Source organism: Malurus melanocephalus, unplaced genomic scaffold (genome assembly GCF_030028575.1).
Source record: "Malurus melanocephalus ecotype Western Australia unplaced genomic scaffold, MMel_1.1 scaffold_142, whole genome shotgun sequence".
Classification (NCBI taxonomy): Eukaryota; Metazoa; Chordata; class Aves; order Passeriformes; family Maluridae; genus Malurus; species Malurus melanocephalus.
In genome coordinates this window covers 1721738-1734450 of record NW_026623374.1, presented here as the reverse complement: position 1 = coordinate 1734450, position 12713 = coordinate 1721738, and the positions used below count along the sequence as shown (strand labels likewise).

The window sequence follows — 12713 nt, the reverse complement described above, 5'->3', positions numbered from 1 at the left end:
TTATCACTTGAAAGAGTGACTATATGACACTTACCATATCTGAAAATGTCAGTTGTGATAGCTTTTTCATTTCAAGGATTCTTCAAATGCTACCAAATTCGAATACATTGCCATAGTTTTCTTCTTTTTTTTTTTTTTTTTTTACCATTCCAACATAAATATTTTATCTTCATCAAAAGAAACCCTTCAGTAGGAATTGCCAGTGTCTTGAACAACACTAAGCTAGCTAAAATTCATTGAATGTATTCTTTATAGACAACTTGGGTTATAAATGTTGATGTTGTTTCCAGTTCTGGTAAATAAAAATATCCTTCCAAAATTACTGATCACAAACTGAGGTGAGTAAAATGATTGTGCATAACATCTATTTTCCTTCTTCTCTTATCTTTATAAGCTTTGTTAACCTAACTGACTTCTTTTTATAGGTTCATGCAAAGGGGATGTGTTGTAGTCAGTCAGTCTTCTTGCTGCTGTGGTTTGCTTTTTATTTAAATTTCTAGATATCATTTGCCTTTATTAGGTAAAATGTTCTTCTTTCCGTGTTTTCAATGTGGTAGTTGAAGACTTTTCCAAAGCATACTTTGTTGCCGATGGATTTCTTCTTCTTGTTTTGCATTTTATTTTGCCTAGATTTTTTTCTGGAAAATATATGAAAAGTAATGGCTTTGCAAGATTTAGATTTAGTTGAGTGGAAAATTGAATTTGGTTTGGATTTTTTTGGGGGGAAGGAGTAGGCTTTTGCATTCGGAAAACATTCCTGCTTGGTATCTTTTCAGTCTTCTGCTCCAGTTATTTGAACATGATTCACCAAAACTGCCAGTGAAAAATACATCCTTTCATTCTTGTGTGATGCTCAGATCAGGTTCAATAGCAATTGTGTCCCCTGATAAAAGTGACCAGATAAGCTCAAGACATGTCATACAATTGACTGTGGTAAGCAAAAGCATGAGGTGAATATCCGTTATATCTAGTTGATATGTAGATTTTTATTCTTCTTACCACTGTAAGGTCAATAAATGCATCATAATTTATAGTGCTCTCAGAGCAGTAGAACCTCTTCTGAACACCAAAGTGTCATCACATTTGCTTTTTCTGTGGTGCTGTTCTTACTTGTGCAATCTTGCCTACCTCTGGTAAGGTAAGTAGAATTGTGCTGGCTGATGAGGGCGTGTTGTTGTTTGGCATCATTAGACACTTGTCAGTTGTTTAAACTTGTCAAGATGTGTAAATAGTACCCTGAAATACTTGGAGATATAATGTGTTAGAATTCTACATTTAAAAAGAAAAATAAAAAAACCAGGGTTAACAGATACATAACTTCTGAATGAGAGGTTAGTGGACAGTGTGCTCTTCACAAAGGCATAGGTAGTGGATGGTACATTTCTCAATAATTAATTCAGGTTCTRTAACAGTTTATAGGACCCTTTTGAAATGTTCCATTTTTTCCACTTTTGTTTAAAAATACGGGCTTCAAATTTGATTTCTCTTTTGAATAATATTTTTAATTCATAATAAACTTAAGTTTTCACTTCAGTTTTCAGAACGTTAGAAAAAAATGCTAATGACGGCATTAATGTAAAATACCTGGGGAAAGCTKGATGTTTCTACCTGAGGAGGATATGCTTAAGGCTGATAGATGCAGGCATACAAAGTAAATCTTYTAGGATTGCAGGATAAGAACATGAACTTCAAATTTTCTATGAAATGAATGTATCACTAAAATAACTACCCTAATAAAAATACCTATATTCTCACGTAAGTTTCTAATTCAGTGGAATGAACTGGATTTTATTTTGAATTTCAGACCTCAGGACTGTGACAACCAGGAAGTGTTTGGGTTTGGATTTGGGTTTTGACTTTTTTACAGAACCATGAAGGGTAGAAATTTCTTTTTAGCAGTAAATTGGATTACTTTATAATGATCATAGAGACATTAGCAATACATCTTGCAGGTGGAACTGAAAAGTAGAGACCTTGTCCGTAATTAAGCTGAATAAATTGAAAGTTACTCTTTCAGCAGCAGAACAAAAAATGGGTGGAAGACAGAAAATTTATTTTGGAAAGAAAAACTAATAATAGATTAGAGGAAGTTGAAAAGAGAGATAAGCCACAACAAAGTATGGAAAAAAATMCATTTGATTTAGAAAATGTAGAATTAAATAGGGAAATGAAAGGAAGAAGGTACCAAGTACATGAGAAAAATGGAACCTGAAAAAGGGRGAAGCTAAAACTTGCTATTGTGTTTTGACAGTTTTACCTTTTCCTTTCTCCAAAGGAAAAGGGGGTACAAATGGGTGGCTGGGTTTTGTGGGGAAAATAAAAAGCAAACATCCCCTGAGGAGCAAAGCAAGCTACAGTCAGATTGCCAAGGCAGTCTCTACACATTTCCTGTGGAAAACACTGACTCCTGTAGGCTCCTAGTAGCACACATTAGTCTGAACTAGGAAGCTTAAAATTAGCCCTGGCCACTAGCTAACCTGTTAATCTTTCATCTCCTTCAGTCCTAGCAACAGCTGATGTGAAGCAAGGGCAGTAACTCCATCCCCTTCAATGGCCATTTGTATTTAGATCAACTTTAAGTCAACAAACCATAGTCTGTGTTTGACTGCATGAATTTTTATAAAGCATCCTTGATTATTGCAATAACCTTTTTAGTAACTCAGATCCAAGAAAAGGGTAGGAAATTATTAAACCATTTTATTAACATAGTGCAGTATCCCCCTATGATCTTACTGTAGTAATTCTTAAAAAAAATAGCATAGCAGTTATTAAAACCATTGATCACTTGTTTACCCTTTATAATGAAATGACCATATATTAAAAGCATTTTCATATTTTGCCACAGTGATACAMAGATGTTGCATATAATCATCTAATGCTCGTGCTTGGTGAAGGTACAGTCATTGGATATGTTGACTGAAATCGCTTGCATCAAATAAAATGACAATATTTAATGCAAGTAAAACATCTTAACTGCATCTTAACATACCATAAATGCACACTAACCAGCTGTGTTAGTTATTGCTCTAAATCTCCCTTTGAGTTGGTTTTCCAGAAGTCTCAATACAAAACCTTTCATAGAAACTCATGTTTTGCAGGTCTCCAGGAAGGTGTACGGTTTTACCAAACCACCGTCACTTTGTATGTCTCTGTTGTTTTAGTAGAAATAAATGTTCAAAGCAGCCTGGCTTAGCTGAGTTGRGCCAGGCAATTACTGACATTCCTAAGTGAAGTCTCATCCACTCAAAAATACAAATCCCAAATAAATCACCCACATTTGTTGTGCCTGTGGGCATACACCTCAGCTCTTTGGGTCTGAAAGTGCAATCTTATAGGCTGTGTTTCAGCCTCAAACAGAAAATACAGCACTGAGCTGTTGCATTTACAAAATACTTGGGAAGAGAGATTTTTTAAAAGTCAATTTGCATTTATCCACCTGCRGCCATAAATATCCTGTCTTCTCACTGAACAGGATTTGCTGTATCTAGGACAAAAGCCCAGGGAGGAGAACTTTCATGGGTAGGGTTTTTTCCCATAATTTTCTAAGTTGTTGCTGAAACCAATCACTGTACAGCTATGCCTGGAGATACCTCAATAGGCATCTTTGATCTGCAATGGTTCCCTTCTCTGAACTGATTTGAGAAATCAAGAAAATGAGACTTCTGTGAACATCAGTCCTTTCTGGRAGAAAGAGATGAAAAAGTAGTGTACTATGTAATCAGGCTTTCTGGTGGAGAGCCATTACATAGGCAGTTTGAAAAGTTGCCACACATCATGAGAGATGCTGATTAGTTTAGATTAGAAATAATTGGAATAATGTAGTGTATGTTTACTTTAAACAGCTGCAAAATCTTAACCTTTATTTTGACATCTACTAGGAACACCTAATCCTTTTGACAGGATTATGTATTTTGTAGAGTTTGGAATCTTTCCAGTGACCTTAAAACTGCTTTTCAAAGAATCCCTGAACTATACTTGCAGATCTTATTAACTATCCATGTGCACATGTTCSTGGATTTTTCTGGGCCTACATTCAGTCTGTGTGCACAGAGGCAGATGTGTGATGTTGATGGAAACTTTGAAGGCATGGCTGAATCTTTTTTCCTTTCTCTTGGTGGAAATAGATGTGTGTCTTGACTTTGTAGGATAACATAGTTTTTAAAAAAGTGTCTTTCTTTAAGCATTTTCTTCAAGTTGCAAGGGTTTTACTAGTTAACTTTCTGAGCTTCTTAGCATGTATCAAACTTTGTTAAGTACTTTCTTATGGAATGATTTCCAGTCTAGCTTTTTGCTATCCCTTCCTGCCTAGCTGCTTCAGACCTGTCTGGTGTGCACACTTCACCTGCAGTCTCTACTAATTGGTACTAACCCTTTGCATTTCTTCAAAGAGCATTGTGCCAATGCAACCCCAGTGCACTGTTGTGGTATGTACAGGATATTTGCACCCCCAAATAATCTTACCAATTGTATTTACTTGGGCCAGTGGACAGCCACGTTTACCATCACATGCCAGGAGTCATTAGCAGAGCAGTCCAAAGACAAGGAATGTGTCACTCACACTTGTACCACTGCTTCAGGCCTTTGAAAGTTGTCTGCAGCTCAGCGACGCTCGTTCCAGCTTTGAGGAGTTTAAAGTTCCCATGTGTGTGGTGCCTGCTACTATTAGCAACAATGTGCCAGGCACAGACCTTAGCATTGGTGCTGACACTGCCTTGAATGCTATTGTGGAGGTAAGACTGCATCTCTTTAAAAAAGTTAAGATGATAAAATGTGTAAGAGGAGAATACCTAAAGACCTTGAAATGTCTGGTTTTCTGAAATAACTCAGTTACTCTTTTTTTTTTTTTTTTTTAATGGTTAGTAGTATAGAAGTTTTCCAGACCTGATTAAAACATTAACCTTAGAAAAAAGTATTTTGTTATATGCTTTATTTTTGGGTACTCTCTTGTTCTTCAAGACTGCTGCATTAGTGCTTAGCRTATTTGTTTTTACTGAGAATAAAGTATTTTGCTTGCTTTGATTTCATTTTTATCTTGCATATTCTTTATGTAAAAGATGAAAGCACATGTTTTATAAATATATGTCCCATTTATTCTGTGAACTATTGACTGAGCTCAGTGCAGTTGAGCATTTTAAGTACATGATTAAAACATGAATAATCCCATAGACTCCATTAGGCTTAACATATATTAAGYGCATATAAATGCACATATAGTATAAGAAGTAGTTAAGTCTGTCTCTGATGTCCAACTAAACAGTGCCGTATCAGAACAATCAGTGTTTCAAGTTTAGTCTGCCATGATTTTTCCCTTGGATACATCTGTTGTATGAACTCTTTCAGTCCTGTTTACTCTGCTGAAGACACAGCAAAGGAACTGAGCTGAGATCTAATGCAAACAATTGAGAAAAGCTTGCCAGCTCTTGAGTTTTATCAAAACCATCATTAGTAAGCCATATTATTAATTATAAAGTAATTATCCAAGAAAGTCAAGACTAGAGATCCAGGGGGTTGAGAAATGCAGGTTTGTTTTCCTGCTTTATACAGTGTTACTTACATAAAGAATGAAAAATCTCCAGCAGATAACTGGAAAAGCTGTGTCAAAAACCAGAATGGCCTGGTCTTAGGGAGCTGGAGTGCAGCATCCCTAGGGTGAGGTGTCCTAAGGTGTGGTGTGGGCACATCATGTAGCACATGTTGATAGCCAGGACACGGGTACTTTTACAACTCCTTCAGCTGTTTCTCCCTTGGCCTGACGTTTATAGAAGTAGGTAAGTGCTGATTGCAACTGATSCACCTTTAAAAATGGTAACATGAAAACACAGTGGGGCAACACATGATCACATAGAGTGCTGCTTCCTGTATTTAATTGTTTTTGGTACTAATTTTAATTACAGTTTGTATAGATTTCAGTAATGCTCTCAGTAAAAAAAAAACAAAACAACGGTTGCATTGTTTGAATTTCATTGTTAGGTTGTTTAGGTAATGCTAATAGTAGAACACTGTTGATTTGGTGAAGTTGTGAATATTAGTATTTTYCTAATTAAAGCTGGGTCAGTTCAGTTTCACAGCTGGAAAGCTCAGCTAGTAATGGAATTCCAAAAAAGGTCCACATGCATTGTTTAAGAGGTGTAAAACTTGCACCAGGTGTTTGAGGTTTGGCTTTTCCAGCCTGTAGTGTAGTGTATGAATTAATTGGTAATCAGAGTCCATCTATGCCAATTTCATAATTGGGTATTTCTGTCACAGTCATTCTGAGAAAGTAAGAATAGTAGAAAGTTTCTACTCCATCTCTTGTACAGGCAAGGATCGAAACCCTTCYAAGTAGATTCCAAGTGATTAGTCGCATAAGCAACTACTGATTTACAGCCTTGCTTAATACTTGGAGATTCTCAAAAGGAAGAAGATTTCATTCTACTACCAGCAGCTGGAAAACCTTTTTAGAAATCTTGGGGTTTGCAAATATGTTACGTTTTTCAAAATGGTGGAAATCTTAATGTGTGTATTTATTGTCTGTAGACAAGATTTTTTTTTTTTACAACATAAGCTAAAACATCTATATCTAGTACCTATCCAGTTTCAGGCAACTTTTTAAAAAATGAATTAAAATTGCTTCAGTGCTACAGTATTCTGCAAAAAWTTTCATGAAACATTATTTGGAAGGAGAAAGTATATATGCTTAGGGACATTATAAAACCTAAGACATGTGAAAGTGTTATTTTAAAAAACTGTTAGGAAGTCAATGTAGACTTTTGTGATGTAGCTTGTTATGGAGATGCTTTTCTGCTTAGGCTAACAGAATATCCATAGTCTGAATAAATTCATGTGAATGCTGTACTTTTGTGCGTAAGCACATAACATKCATATATGCAAATACATAAATTAAATTATGTGTATCTTTGGACAGCTTGGCCTGATTATACTGGTCTTAGTCTTTAGATACATTAAACTCTATTATGTTTAGAAGTTCTAGGGTTTTMTATTGTTTTAATTTTTCTCATGTATTACTTAATTATTTGTTCTGTGATCTGTTAGGTATGGTTTTAAAGACCATATTGCTCACAATCTGAATTTCAGCCTGAAGTAGTATTTTCAGTTGTAAAAAACGGTGAAACAGAAATAACTTCAAATATTACTGTACCTACAGTTACTCATTCAGAAAACCAGTAAGGCATGGGGATTTTTTAATGTTGCCATAATTCAGGTTGCAAGATGACAAACTTTCTAGGTACTTTCATTTCCATTTTTTCTAAACAGAGCAGGTGTTGCARCAGTACATCAGTTAGACAAAATACTTCTGTCACAAAATGTGGTGTATCTATTTACTTGTTTTTAAAGACAAAGAAGGAAACAGGATCTTTTCGTTTCTCTTACTTGCTTTCTGAAAGGAAGATACATTAATCAACAACTTTAAAATCACTTTGAAAGGTAGAAGAATTCATTCCAGGGATAGAGTTTGTCAAATAAGTTTTTGAGTATTACTGAAACCCAGGGGGGATAGTAACCAGTTCCTAGGTTTCTGCATTTTCTTGGATTACTGTGTTTTCCTAAGATTCTTAGGTCTTGCCATGCTGGAGATTGTTACTTTCCCCCTCTCTTAGAGGCAGTTCTAATAAATATTGGTGTTAATTGGTTTCATGTAAGCAACAGATCTTAGAGAGAACATTCCATATGCTGGTCAGAATAAGGTGCAAGTGGAGATTGCAGTCTTCTTAGAGTAAGTATGTTGTCTATTAGTAGAAAACCTAAAGCATTTTAAAATGTGCACTGGTAATGCTTGAAAGAATTACGTTTGTGTGGAAATCATTATTAGAAAGTAATTGGGCAATACATTCTCAGRTCTTAAAACATTCAGAATAGATGGGAATGTAGTGAATTTTAATATCAGTGCTAAATTAAATAATGAATAGAGTTACACAAATTTATTCGTACCACAGTCCTTTAAAAGCTTCATTATATGTCTTTGTGTTAAAAACCACAGATACATAAGTGTTAATGTCACGGCAAACCAGTATGAATTCTTGTTTCAGTATTTGCAGGAAGCAGATAGATGTTAAGAGTCGCTAGTACTGAAAAATCTTATTTTGACTCTGGTGTTCAATATATGATTTATAAGAAATACTTTATTTGGTAAATATTACCATTACATGGGTTATGCCATTTTGGAATTTTTAAAAGAATTTTTTTTTAATAAATACTTCTGTTTTGGTTCTTTCTTTTTTCTTTTTTTTTCTTTTCCTTTTTTTTCTTTTTATTTGTTACTAGTAAGTGACACAATGTTTCTTGGCAGACAAAAATGTGAACAATCAGGGTTTTTAGTGCATACTCAGACTCTTGTGTCTCTGAGCAGACGTGTGACCGCATCAAGCAGTCRGCCAGCGGCACCAAGCGCCGCGTGTTCATCATCGAGACCATGGGCGGCTACTGTGGCTACCTGGCCAACATGGGGGCCCTGGCAGCAGGAGCTGATGCTGCCTACATCTTTGAAGAGCAGTTTGATATCAGAGAGCTCCAGGTATTCAGCACGTTTTGCTCATTTTTAAGTAGATCCTAAAGTAGTTGTACGTGTGTATCATAATGTGCTCACTTGCAGTAGATGGCTTATGAAAGAACAAAACCAGCTAAGGTTGARTCTAAAAGCTGTGCTTGTCCTGTTGGTTCTTGTGCCATAATAGTATGTAAAGGAACATAGAGGCATTTATTGTTAACACCCATGTTCAGTTAAATGGGAAAAGTTATTGTATTAGCCATTAAACACTACTAGAAGAATTACTTCATTTTGAGTCTTCTGATTGAAATTGAAATTRAAATTAAATGAACAGACCTGGGTAGTTCTAAAATAAAGCCAAAACCAAGAGAAGAATATTTTTTCATTATGGTAGAATTGTGTAAGAAGGCTGTTCAGTACAAGAGCTGACCAGTATATCAGGTTTATTAAATACTGACTCTGTTACCGCAGTTACTCAGAGCATGTCTGGAGGTGTTAGTAAAATAAAGCCCTCARGCTTTAAGGATTACAGATTATGGTGTAGTACATACACAAGCTGATATGGAACTTGTCTCCTATCAGGATTTACCATGTGTCACAATTCTGAGGTTGTTGGTGCTAACTGTAGTTACGGACAAATACAATGCTAAAAGGATAGAAATTTCCTGAAATCATCGAGATGTGAAATGAATCAGAACTTATTCCTCCTCAGCTGTTGGCAGGACTGGAAGTAAGGGCAGGCTGCGRACTTCTGTGGCAATTTCTGTATTTTTAAGTATATTAAGCTTGATGCTGTACCAGTGTATAATCAAAARACCACCTTTGAGTTGTTAATAAAATCTGCTACTTGTGATGTCGARAAAGATGTTAGTTTTAATCTAAGATCAGTAGCCCTGCACAATAGGTTATCCTGAATCTCTGTGGAATATTTGACAGAAGTTGTCAGGAAATTTAGGCTCGTTAAAGTTGYTTCAGAGTTCTGTATGGCTCTTTAAAAATACTTTTGTTGTTTCTAGGCTAATGTGGAACACTTGACTGAAAAAATGAAAACCAGTATCCAGCGAGGTCTAGTGCTGAGGTAAGTAAAAGTAGTTGTGGTAGATGGCATCACTGATACTGAGCATTCCCAGCCAGGTAGGCTGCTTGGCTGCTTGGAATGACACTCGAAGTCTATATTCCTTGATAATTCCTTTAACATGAGATTTTAGTAGAGCTTTTGTTTCAGAAGGCAATTCTGGGACCTCTCTGGAAGTTCGTGTCCAAAACTTAACTTCTTTCCATGTAAATATATATGCTCTGTAATTTAATAGTTTATCCTGTTTTCAGTCTTAATTTCTCATTGTTTTTTTTTTTTCCTAGATTCTTTCTTAGTCAAGATAGTGTGTCACRTACTTTTATGTTCATTACTGTAAAGATCTTAAAAATCATGAGCCTGTTACTTGGAACTGAGTGTATGTGATCARATGAAAATGTCCAAGCAAGAAAAGKGAAAACACTCRTCATTCAGTAAAGACATCCAGAGCTTTATAGTAAATTTGCTAATTGTAAGTGGCCTTAATTGTTACAGAAATGAGAACTGCAATGAGAACTACACAACTGATTTCATTTATCAGCTGTATTCTGAAGAAGGAAAAGGAGTGTTTGACTGTCGAAAAAATGTATTGGGCCATATGCAGCAGGTAAATAAAACCCCGAAGTTACAAACAAGTCTGTATGCACAAAATACATGCACTATTCAGGCATTTCAGACAAGTCTGACTTGAGATGATTAAAAWGTGTGGATTTTTGTAGGCAACTCAGAAGGTTTTTTTAGCATTAGATGTTACTGCAAACCCTTTACAAAAATCTAGGAAGAAATGCATTAATTATAATTTTCATTTTTATTCCTCTCCTGTTTATATTAATATATCCACTGGATGTATTCTAATTATTGTAATACCTTCTTCATAATACACTTATCTGCCTATCCATAATATATCTGACACTTGAACTGTGAAAGAGCGGAGATTTCATAAAGAAATGCAGATGGGTGTTTTTGTGAAGAGATAGAAGTGAGCTACTYCTTTGGCCTGTGTTCCGTGCTTTGCTTTATCTCAGTATGCAAAGGCAGTTTCTGATCTGGCTGCACTGATCACTGAGGCTGAGGTGGAGGAAAGTGCAGTCCCTCCATTTGTTTAAGTAAGAGGTACTATTGAATCTGTGAGAATTCTACAGGTGCTGAACATAAATTTTCAACACCTTAGACTGATTTATGTGTTGGGGCTGTCTTGCTTTGTTTTTTTAAGTGGGGGAAATGGAAGTAAGAGGTAGAGCAGGYCATTAGCAGAGATAACTGATAAAGCAGACACAAATCCCGGTTTGATAAGCTGACCCAGAATTTAAATTTTCGCACAGGGTGGAGCACCTTCGCCATTTGATAGAAATTTTGGGACAAAAATTTCGGCAAAAGCTATGCAGTGGATCTCCAAAAAACTTACGGAAACCTACCGGAAAGGTACAGAAATGTTTGTGCAGTCTCTTGTTACTGTTTGGTGCAATCTTGTTACTTGATTGTCTATCAGTATATAAGCATACTCCACTCACTTTGCAAACGTGAATGTTTGTTAGTCAACATACTTCTTCCCCTTCTGGTTTTGTATTATTCAGTAGTGCCTTGCTGTGCTTCCTGCTGTATAAGCATTTCCAACTGAGAGATGTCAATAATTCAGATAGCTGTTTTAGCATTCTAAACAAAAGAGCCAGTGTGATTGCAGTTTTTCATGCATGCAGGAATTGATGCTTATGTAGTTACATCTGTTCTTTTTTATTTCATGCTGCCTTCATGGGAGACAGAAGGAGGTAATATGTCTTCTTCGGGAATTTTTCTAAAGCACCATTTTCTAAAATCTAATCTAAAACTCGATGCTAAAATTCAATCCTTTTGTTGCTTAATTGCACTGTAATTTCATTGCTAATCACCAAAGTTCACCTAAAAAGTGAAGATCTAACCCTATTAAAGCACTAATGATGTTTTATCATTCTATAAAATAATCAGAGGCTGAAATTAAGGTACTGTAAGTTTTTGATTCAGTTTAATTACAGCAAAATGGTATTTGCCCTTATACATTTGCCTTATAAGAAAGTTGCTGAATTACTTCATTCTTTTTAGGAAAAGTATTTGCCAACACTGATGACTCAGTTTGTTTGCTCGGAATGCGGAGACGCAACCTTGTTTTCCAGCCCCTGGCAGAGCTCAAGGATGAAACAGACTTCGTGTACGTATGCACTGCCTGTGTGGTAAATAAACCCCTCAGCACAGCCTGCTTTCCACCACTTCGCACACCTCCCCGTTCCTTACTGCTTTCATCTTGGGCCTGCATTCACACAGATCCACTTCATCCTCCTTACGCTTGGGAGGCTCTCACGTATAATCTTGGTCTCTGCTGTCCCATTTCGTAACTTYAGTGTGATTGCCTTTGCCCTAATGCCTAGAATGACTTTACTTCTGTTTCAGTTCAGGGGGGCAGAACTTTTGTGCCGAATCTGGTATTATGCTTAACATCTTTCAGTAAGATCATCTGTTCATTCCTTCGGGATTCTGTCCTTGATTCTCATTTTTTACATCCCACCCTGGAGAGCTATGCCTGATCCTATTTATAAGAAAGGTGTGCCTTACCTCCTATTTCATCTCCCTCTTTCCCCTGCAGACATAGGATTCCCAAGGAGCAGTGGTGGCTGAAGCTGCGACCGCTAATGAAGATTCTGGCCAAGTACAAGACCAGCTACGATGTGTCAGACTCAGGCCAGCTGGAACACGTGGCCACGCTCCGAAAAGAAGCTGAGACCGGAGCCATCTAAACACACCACATTTAGATTGTTGTCATAGATGCACATTGTGAGTAACAATGCTTTAGAATCGTTACAGCTTTGTTTTGTAACATTTAAATTATTGTTCCAGCACTTTATGTGAAACAAGACGTTGAGCTGTCACACAGATTTTGTCCTGTTTGTGTGTTATGTTTGAAACAAACCCTTGCATCTAATGGAAAAACACCAGTTACTGATACTGCCCTTTAACAAGCAAGTGCAACACCGTTCTATGCACTCTGTAAGGTACTCATCTACTGCACTTTGTTTCAGAGTACTTACACCCCAAAAATAAGTGTAGGTGGCTAGTTTTGTGTTGAGTTACAGGATGTTGCTTAATGTTTCTGAAGTGAAATAAAGTACTGTTGCAAACATTACATGT

General features: G+C 36.3%; 1 protein-coding gene across 4 annotated transcripts in view; it reads left to right on the top strand.

Annotated features, from left to right (window-relative positions):
* The window catches only part of PFKP (phosphofructokinase, platelet), a 43137-nt gene extending 30432 nt beyond the window's left edge, over positions 1-12705 (top strand). For 3 of the 4 annotated variants that reach the window (XM_057371153.1, XM_057371155.1, XM_057371156.1), the window contains 7 exons: positions 4578-4730; positions 8348-8512; positions 9502-9563; positions 10053-10164; positions 10880-10979; positions 11634-11739; positions 12172-12705. In XM_057371153.1, coding sequence (XP_057227136.1) covers positions 4578-4730; positions 8348-8512; positions 9502-9563; positions 10053-10164; positions 10880-10979; positions 11634-11739; positions 12172-12322 — 849 coding nt within the window. In that variant the 3' untranslated portion in view covers positions 12323-12705. The remainder of the gene's footprint in view (positions 1-4577; positions 4731-8347; positions 8513-9501; positions 9564-10052; positions 10165-10879; positions 10980-11633; positions 11740-12171) is intronic. The other variant, XM_057371154.1, reaches the window with a different exon arrangement.
* The last annotated feature ends 8 nt before the right edge of the window (positions 12706-12713 follow it).